The sequence below is a fragment of the Salmo salar genome, chromosome 16 (genome assembly GCF_965601325.2).
Source record: "Salmo salar chromosome 16, fSalSal1, whole genome shotgun sequence".
NCBI lineage: Eukaryota > Metazoa > Chordata > Actinopteri > Salmoniformes > Salmonidae > Salmo > Salmo salar.
Genome location: NC_138306.1, coordinates 15,422,801 through 15,446,039, shown reverse-complemented (window position 1 = coordinate 15,446,039; position 23,239 = coordinate 15,422,801). Strand labels below are relative to the sequence as shown.

The 23,239-nt window shown below is 41.9% G+C and overlaps 1 protein-coding gene across 12 annotated transcripts in view; it reads left to right on the top strand.

Annotated features, from left to right (window-relative positions):
• The window catches only part of fgd4a (FYVE, RhoGEF and PH domain containing 4a), a 110,139-nt gene that overhangs the window by 70,392 nt on the left and 16,508 nt on the right, over nt 1-23,239 (top strand). For 6 of the 12 annotated variants that reach the window (XM_014147948.3, XM_014147947.3, XM_014147951.3 and 3 more), the window contains exons 3-5: nt 11,570-11,704; nt 13,031-13,220; nt 19,808-20,201. In XM_014147948.3, the coding sequence (XP_014003423.3) occupies nt 11,570-11,704; nt 13,031-13,220; nt 19,808-20,201 (719 nt within the window). Of the gene's footprint in view, nt 1-1,951; nt 5,051-5,085; nt 6,494-11,569; nt 11,705-13,030; nt 13,221-13,680; nt 13,716-17,764; nt 18,072-18,110; nt 18,132-19,807; nt 20,202-23,239 lie in introns of those variants that run through there. The other 6 variants (XM_045696995.2, XM_014147945.3, XM_014147954.3 and 3 more) reach the window with 6 other exon arrangements.

The following is a 23,239-nucleotide window of genomic DNA, read 5'->3' as shown; positions in this document are numbered from 1 at the left end:
CATTCGGGAAGTATTCAGACCCCTTGGCTTTTTCCAAATGTTGTTACGTTACAGCAGGTTGTCATGTGCCTTTTACTGAGGAGTCGCTTCCGTCGCCATTCTACCATAAAGTCCTGATTGGTGGAGTGCTGCAGAGATGGTTATCCTTCTGGAAGGTTCTCCCATCTCCACAGAGGAGCTCTGGAGCTCTGTTAGAGTGACCATCGGGATCTTGGTAACCTCCCTGACCAAGGCCCTTCTCCCCCGATTGCTCAGTTCAGCTGGGCGGGCAGCTCTAGGAAGAGTCTTGTAGCTTCCAAACTTCTTCCATATAAGAATGATGGAGGCCACTGTGTTCTTCCGGACCTTCAATGCTGCAGAATTTTTGTTGGTACCCTTCCCCAGAGCTGTGCCTCGACATAGTCCTGTCTCGGAGCTCTACAGACAATTCCTTCGACCTCATGACTTGGTTTTTGCTCTGACATTGTCAACTGTGGGACTTTATATAGACAGGTGTGTGCCTTTCCAAATCATGTCCAATCAATTGAATTTACCACAGGTGGACTCCAATCAAGTTGTAGAAACATCTCAAGGATGATCAATGGAAACAGGATGCACCCGAGCTCAATTTCGAGTCTCATAGTAAAGGGTCTGAATACTTATGTAAATAAGCTATTTCAGTTTTTTGCTTTGTCCTTATGGTGTATTGTGTGTACATTGATGACGAAAATGTTTTATTTAATCAATTTTAGAATAAAACTGTAACGTAACAAAATGTGGAAAAAGGGAAGAATACTTTCCGAATGCACTGTATACACCTCACACACATAATTATGGGCTTAAAAACATAAGATACCTGAACCATGTGAGATATAGAGTTGAAATCTACTCCATTTTGAGTTTACATCCCAATATTACACTTTATATACATCACAGAAGACTGAAATATAACAAAACCATTTGACATAGAAACACCAGTTTTCTACGTTTAAAAAAAGGTTTTATTCATTTTGAAATTATGAAAATTATGAATAACATTCCACACCTGAGGCCACTATAGGGCGGTTTGGTCATTTGACCGCAGGAAAGTTAATATTGTTTTTTTGTTGGTTGCTCATGGGTAGTATGACATTGTAACGTTTACTTTGGACTTCATACTGGTTTTGGCTGGGGAGAAATGGTAGCGTAGCTAAATGCGGTGTTTGTAGATGTTTGTATAGGGAGGTGAACAGACAGAAAGCTACAGGAGGCTAGAGAGTGGCATCCAGTTGTTAAATAAGGAGTGTTCGGGAGAGTACTAGGGCAGTGGGTGGCCAGTGTTGGGGAAGTGTTGTATCTTATTGTCTAAGAAATACTAAAGAAAACAATTGTTCTTTACAACATAAGTTCTTCTTTGTTCAAGTTAACCGTCGCCGCACAAGTATAGTGCATTGAGCTGGAATCTCCCGGTCTTAAACTCCTGTGCGGGGGCTGCACGTCCCTCAAGTGGTCACGTGGCTCCACGTTTTACCATCATGCATTTTCACTCTATCATTTGGACTGAGTGCACTGAGCACCTTGGACCCGTTTTCATAGTTCCTTTCTGTTCACTCTTATCTCGCCGTGTGTTAAAAATGACCTTGTCATCCTTCTCTGTTTCTAGGAGTACTGTCAACCTCGTTTGAGTTTCCTGTTGAACAGCAGCTCTGCAGCAGACAGACCATGTTTTAGTGGAGTAGCCCTGTAGTTTAACAAAGCTAGTTACGGATCTGTCTTTGAGTCTAGAGCTTTCTTAACCAGTAGTTTCACTGTTCTGACACTGTTCTCCACTAACCCATTAGACCGTGGGTACAGTGGGCTGGATGTGACATGCTCGAACCCGTACAGTTTAGAAGAATCACTGAAAGCTGAACTGTGAGGCATTGTCCATACAGACAATCTCTTCGACCCCATGGCGAACAAAGAATGACGGGGCTCCCTTATTCTATCTTTATTTAACTAGGCAAGTCAGTTAAGAACAAATTCTTATTTTCAATGACGGCCTAGGAACAGTGGGTTAACTGCCTTGTTCAGGGGCAGAACGACAGATTTTTACCTTGTCAACTCGGGGATTCAATCTTGCAACCTTTCGGTTACTAGTCCAACGCTCTAACCACTAGGCTACCTGCCACCTGACTAGCAGTAGTGTCCTTCAGCAAAGCTCTCTGGGTAATGAGAGTAATATTCCATCAGTAGAACATTGTTCTCCCTCCAGAGAACAGAGATCTATTCCTACTTTGCCCCATGGTCTCAATACCTCTTTTTCCTCAACCCACATTGTCTCTTTGCTCTGTTTTGCTCTGTATTTCTGGCATGTTTCACAGGCTCTGATTGTCTGCTCTATATCAGTATTCATCTTGGGCCAAAATAACACTGCTTTTGCACATTGTTTTGACTTTTCCATCCCTAGATGGCCCATGTGTATTTTGATCAGCATGTTTTTCTGTAACCCACTTGGTATCACAATTCTTGAAATCTTAAACAGAATTCCGTCGAGTACAGATAGCTCATCCCTGTATTGACCATAAGGGTATATCATAGCTTGTACAGACCACCCGTATGTTATGGCTTGAATCACCGTTTGCAAACACTCATCTTCTGCAGCAGCATGTGAAATAACTGTCCACATTTCATCTGAGACTGGGCAGCTCTTTCTGATAAGGTTTACATGTATGGTGTCGTCCTGCTCGTATATCTGGTTTGGTTCTGAGCTGTCTAAAGCTCTGGACAATGTGTCTGCCACTAACAATTCTTTCCCTGGCCTGTACTTGAGTTGCAAGTCATATTTCGGAAGTTTTAGAAACAGTCTCTGTACCCTTGGTGGTGTGTACGCCAGACCCTTCTTTGCAATAGTAACCAAAAGGTTTATGATCTGTTTTGGCCCACACTGTTTTACCATAGATAAACACATGGAAAATCTTATATGCATATGACAGTTACAATGCCTCTTTCTCAATCTGAGCATAGTTTGTTACACTCAGAAGTTGCCAGAGCCCTGGAGGCATGTGACTGGGCGCCATCTAGTGGCATACTGCTGTAACACTGCACCTAAACCTGCTTTAGAGGCATCTGCTGAGATTTTGGTTTTGAGCTTTTCATCCTAGAAACTCAGTACTGGAGCATGCATGATTAATGCCTTGAGGTTCTCAAACTCTTTCTGGTGATTACTGTTCCAACATATCCCACTCTCCAACTCCTCTGCGCGGGCTGCGAGTTCCCGAAGTGGTCATGTGGCTTCCGATACAATATGCCACAGGAAGCTACTCTGAAATATATAGTTTACCAAGCTACCAAGTTCTTCACCCTGGAAGAAGCACTTAACTAAACTTACTTTGAAAAAGTAGTTCACTACATCCAAACTACTTTGTGAAAAATTATCTGAAATGTCATTGACTATCATGACACAAGGCGAGACCCAGATGCAGACACAGGAGGCAGATGATTGGACTCTTAGATGTTTATTGATCCAAAAAGGAGTAGGAAAGAGAATGGTCGTGGACAGGCAAAAGGTCAAAACCAGTTCAGAATCCAGGAGGTACAGACGGGCTCAAGGTCAAGGCAGGCAGAATGGTCAGGCAGGCGGGCAGGTACAGAAACAGGCAAGGGTCAAAACCGGGAGGACTAGCAAAAAGAGAATCGAAAAGGCACGCCCAGGGGGGAAACCCACACTGGTTGACTTGGACATACAAGACAAACTGGCACAGAGAGACAGGAAACACAGGGATAAATACACTGGGGAAAACAAGCGACACCTGGAGGGGGTGGAGACAATCACAAGGGCAGGTGAAACAGATCAGGGTGTGACAATTGACTACAAATTGCAAGAACCGATAACTTTGGGATCGTATGTTTGTGAAATTTAGCCTATTAAACACAAAAACAATATTTCAAGTGAGAATTACGCAGGTCTGTTGCTGAAAAAGAAAGGAAATTTTGCCTACTTCACCCATATTTTATTTTATTTTTGCAAAAAATGTGGTGTGTAGTTCCAGTAGTTAGCTACAATGCTACATGGCAAAAAATGTAATTAACTACTGAAAACACTTCCTTGATTTGAACTTAGTTCAACTACCACCAAGCTACTGAAAAATGTAGTTAAATGACTAGTTGAACTACATGTAACTTAGTTCACTACTCCCCAATACTGTGGGTGGCTAACTTTGTGTCTTTCTCTTTCTAGTCTCTCACCGTCTCCGTCCTTGTGCTGTGTGTGTAGACAGCCTGAGAAAGAAAGACCCTGAGAAAGAGACTGAAAAAGGGACTTTTACTTTCATAAAATTCAAACAAATCAGACCAGCAAAATGAGCATGAGGAATTTGGTAAACACTTTAAGGTTTATGTGGAAGGTGGGTGTGCGTAGTTTTGTGAGTTGTTTTTAGTGTATGACTCAAGGTATGATTTGTTTTATGTGTCTCACTGCTGTAATCTTTAGTGTATTCGATTAGAACCAAGATCAGACCAATTTAATCCTGATCATATTGGGTTGTTCCCTGGGTTCATCTCTATATTATACGACCCTCCACGTAGGCTAGTAGGCCTAAAGTGACATGTCAGTCAAGGTGTTACTGAAGTTGATTAGTTATAATCATAAAGGACTTTGGGCTGCTATATGTTCATCAACCCTCTCTCATTTCATTGTAATCCAGCACATTCTATAACATTTGATTGAATTACACATCCTTTCAGAGCCAGTTTACCCTTACTTCCCCTTATCACTGCGACGATAGTGCTGTGGTGAAGTGTGCTGGTGTGTGTTTGCACGTGAGTTTGTGCACTATGCACTATGTGTCTTATATCCCTCTAGTTGTTTTGAGAGAAAGAGAGAAGGGGGGGTGGAGGGAAGAAGAGAGGGAAGGAAGAAGTTATCTTCTCCTTATTGGTGAGTCTCTCCGCTGCGCTGAGTCACTTAGCTCGGAGCTGCAGTGCATGCCTGCCTGCCTGCATGGGAAGATTGCGTGTTACTGCCAGACTTTCCCTACTACTCCTACGGGAGGCTTGAGCTGCCTTATCCGCCCTGTAAGGATTTCCTACTACTCTCTAGAAGAGGCTTTGGGTGAGTTTATTCTCAGGTTATGCCAGTGATTCAGTTTATCCCCGCCTCTCTTTAATGTTTTTCTCTGTTTTCTTAGATGATTCTGCTATTGTGGTTGGTATACATATATTTCTGGAGTTAGACTATTCCCACAACTGTCGCCTTTTGCAGTGAAAGTATTAGATAATGATATCAAGTCACAGTATTTCATAATTGCATGCAGGAGTCCAAAGATGTATGGATTGTGGGATATATTCACTCATGTTATGGATGTATTCACTTTAAAATTGGAATTGCTTCCATTTTTCTTGTGTGCACTCACACAACCCTGCTCATAACTGGAAATCACTGAGAATTACCACCCATTTTGAATCCCAGGCAGATTTGATTATAAATACTGTTAGATATGCAGTGTGCTGAGAGTGGGGTGTCCCCTTGGGGCACAGTGCTCTGGTCTATTTTAGGTTAGGAGTAAAAACAGTAACTTAGACCATGGTTTGCAGCTATAGTCTGAAGCACAGACACTCCCCTCTCTGGGTGGTGGCTGGGTGCAGAAAGACAGGTGTGCCTATTGTTTTTACTCACAGCTCTCACTTGAGTGTCGGGACACACATGTTGTCTCAGGATTAGTGAGAGAGGGATTAGAGAGAGAAGTATCAATGGATTTTTGGAACAAAGGCATTATGCTCTTACGTGACACTCCAAACCGATCTAAATCTAGCATGCATCGGGCAGAAAATTGATTCGAACGTTACAAATCGGCGGTTCACAATTTTTTTGTGCTATGGATCTGCTTAGTTGTCTATATTCACCATAGACTTATACATCAATTACACGCATGCGCACACACACACACACACACACACACACACAGAGAGAGAAGTCAGCTCAGACAGATCTAGCTCAGATGCCCAGCTCATAAGCTCCATCAGCAGCAGGTTTTAATGTAAAATGTAAAATGAACGTGTTTATGTAACATATGTTAGTGCATCGAATCACATCGCGCCGAATTGCATCGATTCGTTCCTCTAATCAAACCGAATCGTTTCAAACTAAAACGTATCGTTCCTGTGTCGTATTGTAGCCCATGTATCTAGACACGTATGAAATGGAAAGATGCACATCCCTAATTATACCACAAATTAGATTCAGCTTTTTCAAATGTCTGCTTAAAAACAAGATATATTCCTAGAGCCATCGTGGTTGGTCAATTCTGTTATTTTCTCTCTCTCTCTCTGTGAGGGAAAGGATGTGGATACGCTGCTCTTATCTCTGATTAGAGGGTGAGTGGTTTTGTTAGATTGATACATTCCTTCATCCTCTCTGAGCCCGGTTGTATTGGTAAACATGCATTCTTGTGTATCTGTGTCGGCAAGGACAGGGAGGCGTCTTCTAAGCGGAGGAGATATCTTTGGTAACACCAGCAGCACACTGGAGGCTTTAACACACAGACCCTGACCTGAGGTAAACTTATTTTTTCCTTTAACGGATCTTCTTCACTCTTCCTCTCTCCGGATGTCTTGAAAGATTAAGAGGACCGAGTATTTTGGCCTATTTTCAGTTCTCTGCTCCATGTGAAGACTCCTCAGCCTTGCAATACGGTGATAAAGTTCAGTACTGGGGAGAATATTTTTCATGTGTCATTATGATTGTTTTTGTTAGATGCTAGATACATGTCTTTGATCATTTTCATTGGATCATTCTTGAGGATTTACTTATGACTGTCTTGAGCGAAATGAATGCCATGATTTCCACCAGAGTTGGTCTAAACTTTTTTTTGGAAACAAGCGAATGCCCACAAGCTTGTTCTCCCTGCCTGCTCAATAGTCAAATATTTTGTAGTGTTGAGAAGGTTCGGGCCAGTTGCCATGGTAGCAGGTCTCCTACAGTGTAAATCAAGGACAGAGCCTCAGGTGGGATTGTGTTTATCGGAGTTCTGCATTCACTATTAACTATTGGATTCAGCTGCGAATGTTCAGTATTTGCTCACTTTCCAGTTTCTACAGAATCCTGTTTGGCCTTCTACCCCAGGCTCAGAAGCTCACCTTGCAAACATCCATATTCACTTAGTCTAACTGATGTGGGCTAATGTGGTTTTAAATTGGAATCAGAAGACAGACTTTCATATAAAAGAGAAGAGTAAAGGATTTGAATTACTGCAGTCATGTGTGATTTTGAAATTGCAAAAACTTTGGCTTGGTTTGGTCTTGTGCCGTCCTGTTGTGGTCAGTGTATGTGTGTGCGTCAGGGTTGAGGTCAATTTAGTTTCAATTCAGGAAATTAGATTCTACATGAAAAGCTTACTGTAGTCAATCTATTAAACAATAATTGAGAATGGATGCTCTATTCTAAAATATTTAATTTCAATTTACTTTCTGAATTGAAACTGAATCGTGTGTGCGTGTGTGTCTTCTTAGAGAGAACATACTCAGACTGGTTAAATAAAGGCTGTTTGAATGGGCTCATCTCCCACGAGGCTGTCATACCATGACCTGACCATGTTTACATCAGCCACAGCAACAGACAACTAAGCCCCCAACCTCCCTGGTAGAATGAAATGGCTGGAATGCTCAAACTCCAGCGCTCCGTTCTGCCACCTCTGGTCCCTTCGCCGTCCGACTACGGGGTGTCAGCTCAACCCAGTTAAAGCTCTTCTCTGTCCTGGCACCCAAATGGTGGCCTACTTGAGGCCTACTTTTTCAAAGAGTGTGAATTGGACCATTTTCTGTCCTGCTAAGCATTCAAAATGTAACAACTACTTTTGGATGTAAGGGAAAATGTATGGAATGTAGTAAAGTAAAAGTAGCCAAAAATATAAATACTGAAGTACAGATACCCCCAAAAATGTCTTAAATATTTTTACTTAAGTACTTTACACCACTGCAAATATGTATCTCTGAATTAACCCAGAAAGGGGTCCTTTGTGCTGCCTAACATCTTAATGTCCACATGCTTTGGCTTAGCAGCCTGCTGCTAATTTGCATGGGGGTCTGTGGCGGGCAACTTTTAACGATAGGACGCCTGTGTGTGTGTGTGTGTGTGTGTGTGTGTGTGTGTGTGTGTGTGTGTGTGTGTGTGTGTGTGTGGAACGAGCAGTAGCTGACCCGAGACAACAGAGCTAGGTAGCTATGCTGGAATATGTGAGGGTCTGAGGTCCATACACTCCACTCCATTGATGTTTACTTCAGTCATATACAGTACTTACAGAACTATACACTGGCCGCTCTGTCGTGGAGAGGGTCCGCATTTCACTGTGGGTGAAAACATGGAGGTGATTTACAGCAGAATGACTGGGTGTTTGACATGTTAATAACAACCTTCATTATTTAGTATAGAGGGTTTTCCTGACTCTCTCTACAATCACTAACATAGCAACTTTATCTGGATGTGGAGACTTGATTGTAACCAAAATGTGTCAAATGGCGCAAAACATGTTTGAAATGTCCCCTTTAAAGTGATTGCAGATGATGTCAAGCATGTAATCAGCCTACTTCTTAATGCCAGCTCTAAAATGATCCACGAAACTTGGACCGTGTTTAGAAAGTCACCCCAGGAGATCGTGGGGCTTTCCTAGTCAATCATTACTATACCATTTCTTGTAAAAGCCTTGTCTGTAACTGAAGCAGAGCTATAAAAAGACTGTAGCCCTTTCCTGCAGTAGAATGTTATTCTTTTTTTTCTTCAGAATTTCACAATTCATCAACATGATTTATTATTTTTACACCACAAATCTGCTGTTTCTATATCGGTTTTGTTATATTTCAGTTTTCTGTGATGTACATAAAGTGTAATATCGGGATGTAAGCTCAAAATGGGGTAGATTTCAACTCTATATCTGACATGGTTCAGGTGTCTTCTTTTTTTAAGCCCATGACCATGTGTGTCAGGTGGATACTTTTGTTTCAAAGTAGATTTTTTTCACACTTTGACCCTTATTTAGCCCACTACGGTAAAATGTACAATGTACACTGAGTATACCAAACATTAGGAACACCTCCCTAATACTGAGTTGTACCCCTCCCGCCCCTTTTGCCCTCAGAACAGCCTCAATTAGTTGGGGCATGGACTCTGCAAGGTGTCGAAAACATTCCACAGGGATGCATGTTGACTCCAATGCTTCCCACAGTTACGCCATGTTAGCTGGATGTCCTTTGAGTGGTGGTGGACCATTCCTGATACACATGAAAAACGAATGAGTGTGAAAACCCCAGCAGCGTTGCAGTTCTTGACACACTCATACCGGTGCTCATGGCACCTACTACCATACCCCTTTCAAAGGCACTTAAATCACCCTCTGAATAGCACACATACACAATCCATGTCTCAAGGCTTAAAAATCCTTTCTTTAACCTGTTTTCCTCCCCTGATTTGAAGTGGATTTAACAAGTGACATCAAGTAAACAGGGGACTTAAGGGGTCCTGAGCTCTAGAGGGTTACGTTTCAAATACTTTTGGGGCTCTGTATATGTACACATTCAACTATCTACAGTTCTTCTTGTGACACCATTTCATACACAGCACCGTGTGTAGAATGCCACTGGAGTTCCTTCCTTTTTACGATGAGCGAATCATACTTTTGTGAATTGAAGGGATTCTATAAAAAAAAAAAGGCTGTTACTTTAAGGGACTGTGATTGATTTTAGAGATTGCGTGTACTACCGCATTTCGGTCGCATTTCAATGTTCCGTCGAACTAGGATGGAATTTCACTTCCATGGTCTTTCGGAGAAGTCGTCGTTTTCTCTGTAGAGTTACCATGGAGAAAACATTGCTTGCATCATCACGTGCAGTAATGCAGGCTCTGCAGCACTAGGAATGGACAGCCTCTCAGAGACAATGGACAATGTTACACATTGATTATACTGTATAGCTGCTGAGTGAAGGGTCGTGTGAGTGCTCACTCAACCGACACATGCGAGTTCTTCTTATACCTCAGTGGAGTTAAGTTATGTTTTCACATGACTGCGCTAAATGGAGACTTCCCAGAATGATGAAACTCTTTGTGGAAACTCTCTATAAAGTAACAAAACCACCTGCTTGGCCTCAGCAGCAACACAGTGCCATGTATGGTAGTGTTATCTTAATAGGGATGGCTGTGCAATTGTAGAGACTTGGTGTATTCAGTCCGACAGTATTAGTTAAACACGCTGGAGTGTAGACGGACCATCTGTCACACCCTGATCTGTTTCACCTGTCTTTGTGCTTGTCTCCACCCCCCTCCAGGTGTCGCCCATCTTCCCCTTTATCCCCTGTGCATTTATACCCGTGTTCTCTGTTTGTCTGTGGCCAGTTCCACTTGTCTCGTTAAGCCTACCAGCGTGTTTTTTTGTACTCATTCTGCCTGCCCTGAGCCTGTCTGCTGTTCTGTACTTTACGGACTCTGCCCTGGACTACCTACCTCTGCATGCCCTTTCCTTTGCCTGCCCCTGTTTATATAATAAACGTCCGTTATTCAAACTGTCTGCATCTGGGTCTTCTGCTGAGCCGTGATACCATCTGTTACCAGCTGGTTAGACCAGGCTCAGTGCTGTTGACAATCAACTGGATCATTAGCATGATAATGAACTACATGGAGACTTTAATGTTCAGCCATGAGCAGGGGTGAAAGTACATTTCATTTCTTCACGGTACAGGACCTCATATGCTTGCGCGTACACCAACATTTTTAATGGGTCTAATCATAGAATGACATAGAATCCCTATGAATTCAATAAGGATATCTGTGGGCCTAGTCTGTAAAGATTTGTCATGTAACTTTTTAAAATGTATGACCTTTTTATTGTGGCATAAACACAACCGGTCATGATGTTGTCATCTGATTGTCAAACAATCACTTCTTTCCTGGGCTACCTGCTCCCGTTCATCTACTGGCAACATGTTCCTCTGAACACAGTCCTCCGACCACAGCGGTGAATGCTAAGAGACATCTGCTATACAAAACGCCACACAGTGTAATTAGGCCAGGATTTATGCCTCCACTGCTGTTCGCGCGCGTCTCGGTGTCAGCCACTCATCTCGGCCATGGCAGTGTTCTCCTTGAACCACATCGCATTGTTTTCAAGTTCGCTCGCACATTTTCCATGCCTCTGACATGCGGTAATGATAAATAGTGGTGTAGTAGCCTACACTTTTCTTGGCATTTTGTTTTAATTATTGTGATAGGCTGATGATTTACTGGTACGGCGTACCCCTACTATTTATTTTGCCGGGATGGTGTACCGGACCGGCTTACTTTCACCCCTGGCCATGGGCCAAATGGCCAAATGAATAGTAGAAGATGAAGAAAGATGTAGTGTACTACACTCACTGCAAGCCAGTGGCAGTGGGTGGGTGATATTCTGTGAGTGGTATATGTTCTGTCTGTGGTGCAACATGGATGTGAATCACAAAAACAGGATATATGGTATGGAAGTGAGGAGGTCCTCTTTCAAAATAAGTACAACAGTGGCATGGTAAACATCATATGACGCTCTATCACACCGCAGCCAACTGAGTTGTCGAGAATCTCACCATTCCTCTTTGCACTCTCTCTCTCTTTCAGCTCTAAGCAGCAGCCCCCACAGAGCAAGGGTCAGTCGGACAGGTCTGTGTGGGAAGAGTCCCAGTGAGAAGAGCAGGGGGGGTGTCAATGGAAGAAGTTCAGACAGCAGGCCCCCACTGCAGCCCAAACCACAAGGTACAGATAATATTACTGTCTAATATACGCTATTTAGCAGATTGTTTTTATCAAAGCAACTTACAGTACAGTGAGTGCATACACTTTAGAATATGTGACCCCAGCGGGATTTGAATCCATGACCCAGGTGTTGTTAGTGCCACACTCTTACCAACTGAGCCACACAAGACAACAGAGCACTGACATCAGCGCTGCTCAGACATACTGACACTCGTTTACGTCTAGATAATGACTCATGCGTGGCTCGGAACCAGTGGTGTAAAGTACTTAAGTAAAAATACTTTAAAGTACTACTTTAGTAGTTTTTTGGGGTATCTGTACATTACTTTACTATTTATATCTTTGACAACTTTTACTTCACTACATTCCTAAAGAAAATAATGTACTTTTTACACCATATATTTTCCGACACCAATGCTTAGCAGATCAGAAAATGGTCCAATTCACACACTTATCAAGAGAACATCCCTGGTCATCTCTACTGCCTCTGATCTGGCGGACTCACTAAACACAAACACTTCATTTGTAAATGATGTCCGAGTGGAGTGTGCAATCCATAAGTAAAAAAAATAAAAATATTAATCTTGCTTAATATAAGGAATTTGAAATGATTTATACTTTCGCTTTTGATACTTAAGCATATTTAAAACCAAATACTTTTAGACTTACTCAAGTAGTATTTTACTGGGTGACTCACTTTTACTTGAGTCATTTTCTATTAAGGTATCTTTACTTTTACTCAAGTGTGACAATTGGTTACTTTTTCCACCACTGCTCAAAACATGCATGACAAAACAGCTCATTCCACAAGGAAGAGCCAGTTATGTAACCAGACACAGTGTATGACACAGTGGCGAAACCTTTCCTTTAGTGGTGTTGCATTCCTATTTTATTTGAACACAGTGAATCATTCTCCAGAGATAAAAAGGAAGACCCTAACCCTCTACATTACAACAGTCCATTGACCATCCCCTCTATGGGTTATAGAATAGTTCATGCCATAAGAGGCTACTGCTATCCCACAGAATGGCTATATTTCAATCTAATTCTGGATGATGAATGTTATGCCTAAAGTAGCCGTGTTTTGCAGGTTTATAGGCATGGGTCGCAGACACTCTGGGAATGAGACTAGCTTTTAGTAACCTGTGCTGCCACCTTGTGTTCTAAGAACACCAAACTCCACAAAACACAGTCAACATTCCGTAAAATGCTGGTGGAGGGTCATGTATAGTCACAGAAAGGCTCCTAGAGTGGCCATGACAACGTGACCTCTGACCTCTCTAGCCCTGACCACTGACAACTGACCTTTTCAAATCATCCTTTCAGTGCCTCCGAAGCCAGCCCACCTCCAGAGCCCGGTGACGAAGTCCGCCGCCCACCCGCTGGCGCTGGGGCGTGTGGAGAGAGCACTCCTCAGAGCCACCATGGAGGAGAGAAGAGGAGGGGCGATGATGGCGAAGAGCCGGGAGAAACCCTCCAAAGTCTTGAACCTCATCAACCACTTCGAGGAGAACAGGTAGAGCAGGGGGAAAAGTAGAGTACATAATGAGAAAAGTATAAATTAGACCCTATCTGAGATGCAGCGCTAACTCAAATGTGTGTGCAAATATTGCTCGTGTGTGTTCTTGCTTTTGCAAATTTTGAGAGATTGTACTAATTGCTGGGAGAGAGAGAGATTCGACATGGGTACTTCCATTTACTAAAATAAATACCTTGTCCAGGCAGACGTGAGTGTAGTAATCAAGTGTGACGTTAATAAACCTTGCATGCAAAAGTTTCCCAATATCTCCTACTATTTACAAGATGAACTAAAAAGCAGAAGTCACTTTCAGCCCACTTCATTGATATTTCTTCAAAGGAACTCTTTAGACAGAGAGCACTAGAGATCAGCTTGTGTATCACAAGCCAAAGCATTAGTGGAGGATGAAAAGAGATTTGGACAAAGCGGAAAATCTTTCCCTCAGTTGCGGGAGAGAGCTCACTGCTGTAGGATGAAGTCTGGACGAAAGAGGTAGGATTTTATTACGCAAAGATTCTCATGTTTTGATTCCTGTCTCAGATGATGTTATATTGTGTCCTCAATCACAAGGTTTGGCTGTGTGAATCAGTCTATTGTTTTGTCAGAGATTAATAAGTTACAAGGCCAAGGCTGAGCATTTTCTCTATAGCAACACAGCCAGTCTCAGAATGACATAAGTTGGGATTTCAATTAACACTTGTTGCTAATTGAATATAAGTATTTTAGTTATCTATTGTGATATCTGTTTACCTCTGTTTTCCTATGACTTTAAGAAGTTTCTGTTGTCATTCCCGCTTGGTTACAAGTCTGAGTGGGGATTTTAGCAACATGCGAGGAGGCCCATTGGCGAGAGACTGAGAGGGAGAAACAATGGTGCCCTTGTGTGAACCACTCATACAGTGGAGTCCAACAGCATTACCCGCTCAGTCCATTATTGCCAACCCAGGCCTCTACAGACCAACTCAGGTCTCTGGAGCTACAGACTCACCCTCCGAGTGCGTTTGGTTTAGTTTGGCAAAAGAAGGGCAGCCTCTAAGGAATATAATTAGCCTAGTAATAATCTGCTTCACATGCTGTGTTTCTTAGTAGAGGGAACCTGGAAACCCAGCAGATGATGCTATTAATGTAGCAATAAAGCCTACCTCTAAATGCTATCATTATACGACTGTATACATTTTTTAATGCCGAGGCGCATTAAGGTGATTCAGCCTTTCTGTAAACTTATTGGAAAGTTAACTGAACATTTCTATCTATCAAAGCTTAAAGCCAAGTTTATGAGGAAGATTTGTGAAACATATTGCCTCAGTGTTTTGCTCAAGTTTTCCATGGCCTACACTAACCAACCACAACAGTCCTCTGTGCTTTGTATAGACTAGTGGGGCAGCTGTTTGTTCACCCGCATCGGCCTGCTATCGCTATAACCAATCCGCAACCTCACGACTATATGTGACAAAGTGAAAATCTGAGGCTCGTACCTGACCTAACCTGCTAATATAGAAAATGTGCTGTAAGCTACAGTCAGAGACAACGTAAAGATGTTTTGACAGGGGGTGCAGGATTTTTTGTTGTTGCCTGATTTAGATATTTCTGATAAGATTTTAGTTGGGCTTGGATGCATATTTTATGTGGTTGAAATACTATCTGTTTTTCTGATGCTGATAAAGATGGCACCTCTACAGACAGTATCTAACTGAGCATTGGCATTCTCTCAAGATGCTGAAAGAAATAAATCATATTTCTCCACTCCTGTTCCAAAGTCACATTTCTTCTTACATTTGATGTATAATTTCACTGCAAGAAATACTTAAGTCTGCAGGAGTTAATAATACTGCTATGTGAGATGTTATAGACCTACAGTCAGTGTCCAGATTTCACTTTCCATTTGAAGTCCCCATCCTGTGACTGTCAAATTTGTATCGCCTCACAACAATGTGTTCGAGACCACCTAAAGTGAGACCGATTCAAGACCGGGGGGGGGGCGCGAGTCAAGACCAGGAGGGGGACAGTGGGTCCGTGACCAAGTCAAGACCGAGACCAGAAAAATGCGATTCCAATTCAAGACCATGATTGTAATTTTGTCAAATCACCACCATAATTAGAGTTCAAAATGTCCAGTATTTCTGTGTTCATATTTCAGAACAACATGTGGATTCTTTAGACATTCAGAATAGTAAAAAAATGCATTCTGAGGTAAAATAGAGCCACTACAAATTATTACTAACCCAAACACAGTGGGGAACAATGAGGGGCTTCTACAATTATATCATTATGTTCAATGATGTTCTGATTTCATCTTTTCAGTTTTGTTGGAAAAGAAATGGTTAACACTGAAGAGAAAAAATTATCCAATCAGGATTTCTCTTTGGTCGTCTCAGGGGAGATAAATAATTTAGCTAGCTAAATCGGCCATGGGCTAGGCCATCAAAAGCTTGATAGAAGGCATATGCTATTCGACTGTATTAGGGGAACATTTTGAGTGACAATGGAATCAACCAATCACTTTTTGACCTGTAATGGTTGATTCCACTGTCATTCCAAAATTTTGCCCTAATGAATTTGGGACCATTTTTACAAAAAAACATATGGAAACTTCTGCCTTCTCAAAGGCCAACAGGTCACTGCGCAATCAGGAGCAGTAGTTTTCCCACGTTCTAGCTAGCTATCTTTTGTTGTTGGCTGGTTTGCAAAGGCTGCAGCAGGTGTTATCGAAGGGGATGTTGTTGCTAATTTGTTAGCTTCTCCCTTTTCAAGAATAACTTTCAACAAAAAGTTAACCATTCACTGCAGTGGGCTAAATCAGGGTCACACAGAGTGATTCTTGGTAGTTTTAGACAAATCTACTTTGAAAAAAAAGTTTACGCCTCACACTTTAAAAAAAGACACCTGTACAATGTCAGATATAGAGTTGAAATGTATTACATTTTTTGTTTGCATCTCAATATTACACTTTATATGCATCACAGAAGACTGAAATATAACAAAACTGTTTGATATAGAAACCGGTTTTTCATTGGGTTTTTTTAAATAATCTTTATTATATTAATAACATTCCACCCATGAGGCCAAAGAGGGCGCATTTGTTCATTGACTGCAGGAAAGGGTTCTTTCAAATGATCATCTTGTGAGAGTGGAACTGTGTTTTTGTAGTAATAGTGTATTTTGTTTTTGTTTTTGCTCAATCTGCAGGGCCTGGCCCACTCATGCCTACACCCCTGATGCAAACAGCTCATGATGACTGAATTGCACATCCCAAATAGCCTACTAACCAGGACAAACTTTTTCAATACCTGGATGGCATAACCATTGTTGCATTTAATGGTAGATATCATACGTTGAAACGTCTTTCCTACCTAGCGATGACATTGTCCTGTGAGCTGCTCCATGCCAAAACCAGTTGAGAGATGCTGCCTGCAGGTGATATTCCGTCTGAACTAGGCAATGTGTGCGGCGCGCATGTGAATATATTTCACGTGCTTTGCGATTGTGTAGGCTACTTTGTGCATGATTTCATGATTGTACCACATAATTGATAAGTACTATACCTCCACTACATTACTAAATGCCTAGGTCCAATAGGTTCGCCACTGATTAAACATGTCTATAATAGATATAAAGGTTTTAAGATATTGTTTCAAGAAAGGAGTGTATTTGGCCTGGCGAAGCGGTTTTATGCGCTGAGTGAACGGAATCCGATAAGTCTTGTGTCAAGACCAAGTACAAATGTATCCAACACCGATACAATACCGAGAGACTCAAAATGTGGTCTCGAAATCGATCTCGATTACTACTGACACAACACTGCCTCAAAATGATCACAGGTAAGATAGCTGGATCTGCTATCATCCTCTTTTACCGCTCCACCAAATCTTTACAAAACATACTGTAATGAAACGGGCAGGGAGCAGGTCTCGAACCCTCGACCTTCTAGCCCGAAGTCCAGAGCGCTATCGACTATGCCGCAAAAGCATGCTCAAGCCGCAGAGTCGATATCCGCGCTTATAAACCGAGGGTCGTTAAAATACTTTTTTTCGCCCTCCATTCTCTTTATTTTCAAGTCTCCGTTTCGCAGCTTTTGTCTTATTGAATTAAGCTCTGACGTTGTCCTTTTTGCCTTGCTGAAACAATGTTACCTTTTTAAGCCAGTTCCCAAAAGCTTTTTGCGATTTGCGTGTCTATTTGGCGCGCATACAGTTAGGCCCTAAAGTTGAGGTTTATGCACTAATGCCAGAAGTCCTCAAATAATGAACGAAAAACCAATGTAGCTTATAGATATAAATTGCATCATAATTATACATTTGTGAATTCTTAAAGGTATTGTTTTCTCTTTAGTCAACCCACTTTATTCAACCACAGTATGTCATGACCCACGGGGACTGCAGGTTATGAGTCAAGCTGCATATCACTAGTATAGACACAGTGAGGGTGTGACATTGTATCAAAGCATAGAGATGAATGACTCATCTGTACAGTGTACGTCAACCTCTGTTCCTCTATTCACACTCTTCCTGTTTCTACCGACACAGACATTGTACCCTCAGTGTGTGTGTGTATGTGTGTGTACAGGGTTCAGACCTGTGCAGTAGGCTTGTGACACGTACTTCCTGTAGTAGGTGTTTGTTGTTCCTGTCTTCGTGCAGTGGAATCAGATGGTTTAGCTAGACTAGTGCACCCATTGAAACATGGTTTAGTCTCACTGATATACCACAGGAAAGAACATGGGTACGATTCCAAATGGGTTTTAAAGTGTTTTAAAGTAGTTCTGGACCTGTACTGTTTGATCATTAGTCCATGTCCCTGCTGGACAGTGAAGACTAACGGGACTGGAAGGGAAGTGCTGTTTGAGGGCAGGTGGGTCATAGACAGGGAAACAGCTGGACGAGCTGCAGGATACATTACTGCTGGATGGAGGTGTGTGTGTGTGTGTGTGTGTGTGTGTATACGTATGGATGTGTGTACTAGTGATGTGCGGATTGACTCATGAAGAGAAAACAAAACCTTAAAAATCCATAAATGTATCATTCTTGTGCAATTTATATTTATACCCTGCATCGAGGTTTTTCTTTCATTATTTTAGGCTATCTGGCATTAGAGTGTAAGCCCAAGCTTTAGGGCACTGTCCACTCACCAAATGCTTTTGGGAATGGGCATAAAGTTACAATATTAAGAAGAAAGAGAACGGAGGGCCAGAAAAGTAATGTTTTGGAAAGATTTGGTGAAGTGGTTAAAGAGGATGATGGTTGTGAGGCGATACAAATTCAACAGTCACAAGACGGAACTTAAAAAGGAAACTGAAATCTGAACACTGACTGTGGCCTCGCACAGAGTGTTTCTTGGTAGTCTTAAACAAATCTTTGAAAACAAAAGTATACACCTCACACACATGGTTATGGGCTTAAAAAACATATGACACCTGTACCATGTCAGATATAGAGTTGAAATGTATTCTGTTTTGAGTTTACATCCCAATATTACATCACAGAAGACTGAAAAATATTTTCAAAATGTTTGGTATCTTGGGAGAATGTGAATGTGCAGTTAGATACCGTCTGTAGAGGTGCTATCTTTATCAGCATCAGAAAAACTGATTAGTATTTCAACCACATAAAATATGCATCCAAGCCGAACTGAAATCTTATCAGAAACGTTTTGGGTCGTTTTCACAGCTTTCTATTTCCTTAAATTGATGTCACTTGGAAAATTTGGAACAGAAAATCTTTCCAGTTTTTTGTGAGGTTATTGGATTTTATCCCTTGTCCCTAAACGTCTTTGTTCCGTGAAAGAAGCCGAGATGACAGAGAACTTGACCGATGTCAACTAGATTGAAGCATTCATTCTACCGATTTATGACATTATTCTGGCGAGCTAGGGTTTATTTAGACTTTAGGGCAACATATAATGACAGAAGAGAAGCTGCATGTATCTAATTATAGACAAGTTTAATACCAAAATGTCGGAAATTATAAGCAGAAGCATATCTAAAACAGGCAAAAAGTATCCTGCACCCCCTGTCAAAAAATAGTTTAGCCATCTCTGACTGTAGCCTACAGCACATTTTCTATATTAGGGTTGGGTGGGGGCCTCCGATATTCACTTTATCACATATTTTGGTTGCAGATGAGTAATTTCTGTGAACAAAAACCTCACCCGCGCACCACTAATGTGTGTGCATGTGCATTCAGAAGTAGGGCAGCAGGCTATCTCTAGGGAGTGGGGCTCTACCTCTCCAGTCTTCCACTCCACTATCCTCCTCCTCCTCCCCCTCTTTTCCTCCCCTCCTCCTCTGCCCCACGCACTCGCACTTCCTCTGCACAGCTCACAGCAGCCCCAGAAGACAAGAGGAAGTTTTTGTATCTCACTGTTTTATTTTTTACCCTTGTACATACTCCGGTGCTGTCTTGCAGCCTCAGTCACTCTCACAGCACTCACTAGTTAGTATACCGCGGGCTTAACAGCCACTGACCGTGCTCTCCCGCTCGCTCTTTTATTCTCATCTCCTGTCTTCTCTTCTCCTGTCTTCTTTGGCTTTAAGTCTTTATCAGCGGTGGTCTCTGACTTCCTCCTGTTCCCTTCCTCTGCTCTCACAGCCAGTCAGAAACCAAGGAGGGCTCACCACTCAAGCAGCTCAGCAAGTCGCCCCTCTGCAGTGCGGCTCACCGGGTCTACCAGAGACAGTCAGAGTCCGAGCAGCAGGACAACAACTCGGTGGATTCAGGCTCTGTCCCGAGAACGCAGCGGGATGCCCACAAACAGGCAACTAACGGGATGCTAACCCAAATGGACAGGGACAGGGAGAGTGGGTCCCCCCTGAGGAAAGACACTGCCCTGGAGAATGGGGACATGGGGGACGGGAGCATGGGCATCACTCCCCTCCTCCACACACAAAGACCCATACTGGGGAGGACAGTGGACCTACAGGAGGAGACCCCCAACATGAACAAAGGAAGCCAGGAGGAGGGCATTGTGGAGCAGAAGGTACCGGTAAGTGTCTGTGGGGAGGGGTGTTTTGTGTGTGTGTGTGCGTGCGTGCGTGCGTGCGTGTATCCCTAACTCTGTTACTATTAAGCTCTTACACTGAGTGACCATAGAGTTCATGTGAGTAGTGTTGGTGCTAACGCAAGTGTTTAACCTGGCATCACAGTGTCACATTAATGTATATCCCTGTGTCAGATGTCTCCGGGCCTGTGCCCATTAGAGCCATGTGCTCTCTCCTCTGACTGACTTCACAGTCTACTGAAACCTCACAGCTCCTTTACTGCGCGACACATCAGACCAGATACAGCCCCTTCTGCCATGCCAGAGTAGCCTGCTAGCCTTTGTCTCAGCAGTGTGTCTGGTTTCTATTGACTGAGTCTGCTGGTCATTTCCATCTAGAAGCATCCATGAGTACCAACATGTGAAGTTTATAGGAGCATGTCAAATCTGGTGTCAAATGAATATACATATCTCAACTATTTTATATCCTAAATATTAGGAATAAGCAAAGGCTTTGATTTCTGGTCAAACTGACGGAAAGGGGGTTTTAGAAAACATCTACCTGAAATACATCAAAACATCATAATGTTGAAGTAAAGGCCCCTGCCAACTAATACCAACACTTACTGTACCAGTCAAAAGTTTGGACACACCTACTCATTCAAGGGTTTTCCTTTATTTTTACTATTTTATACATTGTAGAATAATAGTGAAGACATCAAAACTATGAAATAACACATATGGAATCATGTAGAAACCAAAAAAGTGTTAAACAAATCAAAATATTTTTTTATATTTGAGATTCTTCAAAGTAGCCACCCTTTGCCTTGATGACAGCTTTGCACACTCTTGGCATTCTCTCAACCAGCTTTATGAGGAATGCATTTCCAACAGTCTTGAAAGAGTTCCCACATATAATGAGCACTTGTTGGCTGCTTTTCCTTCACTCTGCAGTCCAACTCATCCCAAACCATCTCAATTGGGTTGAGGTCGGGTGATTGTGGAGGCCAGGTCATCTGATGCAAGGTAGACCTACCAATTAGTTCTAGTGTTTCTGCTAATATCAATTTGGTTTAGGAATGGTTAAGTGATTAAAATAAATCTGTAACGGTATTGGTGCAATTTAATTGGTGTCGTTTTTTCCTGCGGTCCCAACTGGCTTTAATTTTAATGGTACAGTAGAGCACAGAGTACTGTACAGTAAAGTAAAAAAAGTTGAGTAGAGTACAGTACACAGTAAAGCACACTACAGTCGAATACACTATAATGTACTGTATTGGGTGGCAGGTATCCTAGTGGTTAGAGCGTTGGACTTGTAACCAAAAGGTTGCAAGATTGAATCCCCGAGCTGACAAGGTAAAAATCTGTCATTCTGCCACTGTTCCTAGGCCTTCATTGAAAATAAAAATGTGTTCTTAACTGACTTGCCTAGTTAAATAAAGGTTAAGTAAAAAAATGAATTGTACTGTACCATAATGAACTCTTCTCTACTTAACTAGAATGTTCTGTACTCTACTTTACTGAGCTCTACTGTGATGTCTGAACATGTAAAACATAGACATCTATGATTGGTTCAGATTTGGTCCAGACCAACTGAATTTGGTATGGTTTGGGGGAGAAGCTCATTAAAATAGCCAGTGTGTAAAATAATAAATACACAAATATTCAAAAGGAGGATATTGCATAATTCTACCTTTTGTGTACCTATTTAGGATACATCCCAGGAATAGAATGACATTCATACCCATAATTATGTATTTCTGTGTAGTACAGATCAGGGACCCATGGTGAAATTCTGTTAACGCGATTCTGTTACCAGGTGTAAATCCACTTCACAAACTGTAGTTCAATAGCCAAAATATTTGTTTTCCAAAGTCAATGTGTCATGTCATAGCTGACATCCCATTCTGCAGACATCTTTGAATCTTCATTGTGATCAGCTATTTAACAAGAGTTCTTGGGAAAAGTGGTCACATAAAACACTGAGGGAGATTTTACTGAAATTCTGTTACCAAACTTGACATCTGCACAGTTCTTCCAGTAAATGTGTTTTTGTAAAATCTTCAGTGTCAATGGCTAAAAGTAGTCTTTGTTTATAGGGTTGTATGGATTGCTAAACTTTGAAATCAATGTTTTTTTGTTTTGCATACATTTTATAGTGTAAAACAAGTCTCAACATAATTCCGTTGCCCTGCTACTACTGGGGTTATTTCCGGGACTGGACTGAACAGATGTCAAACGCTTCAGCAGCTGAAGAATTGCGTTTGCGCCACAGTAGCCCTGTGGGAGGCCTTGCTGCTGCCTGGCCGGCTGGTATTTCTAATTATCTGCCTCTCAGATTAGTGTGTTCACTCAGCAGTGAAGGAAACCCCCAATCTCTACATGGCACTGTATGAGAGGTGGAGGGCTCTAGCTAGAGTGGCTCCTATATACCATGCTTCATGGCTTATCAGTTTACTGCATCTCTGTTAGTTACTTCACATACTTAGCTGGCAGAGAGCGAATAAGGTCATGGACGGTAGCAATTTTGTATCTTTTTGACGACCATTACATATTGTAGACAGAGCTAGGGGGACAGTGTGTTTTGTCAGTTTCAACAGACAAAGCTTTGCATGTGGTTTTTCAAGGTGTGGAATTCAGTGTGTTTGGTTATGCTGCCAGTAAATACACTGAAAGTTACAGTTGACTAGTAACCACATTAACAATCGGTCCATTCGTTAGACTTTTGGGTAGAAAGTTCAAGGAACGACTGCTTTGGGGTAGAATAGTTGTTGTACTCTTGGCATCAAATACAATAGATGGCTTGAATGTTAAAGTAACTGTCCAATGAAAATCTCACTTTTAAAATATTCTGTTAACTCATACCCAAGTAATGTTGTTGACTCATCCTATGCTCATATTTGTGGCCAAAGCATACATTTGAGGAAAAAAAACACTAAAAAAAATCCCGCTTCAAAACAGACCGTTTCAAAGTAATGCATATGAGAATAAATATTTGTACAGGAAGTAACACAGAGTAAGAGAACATTCCACTTGAACAATAC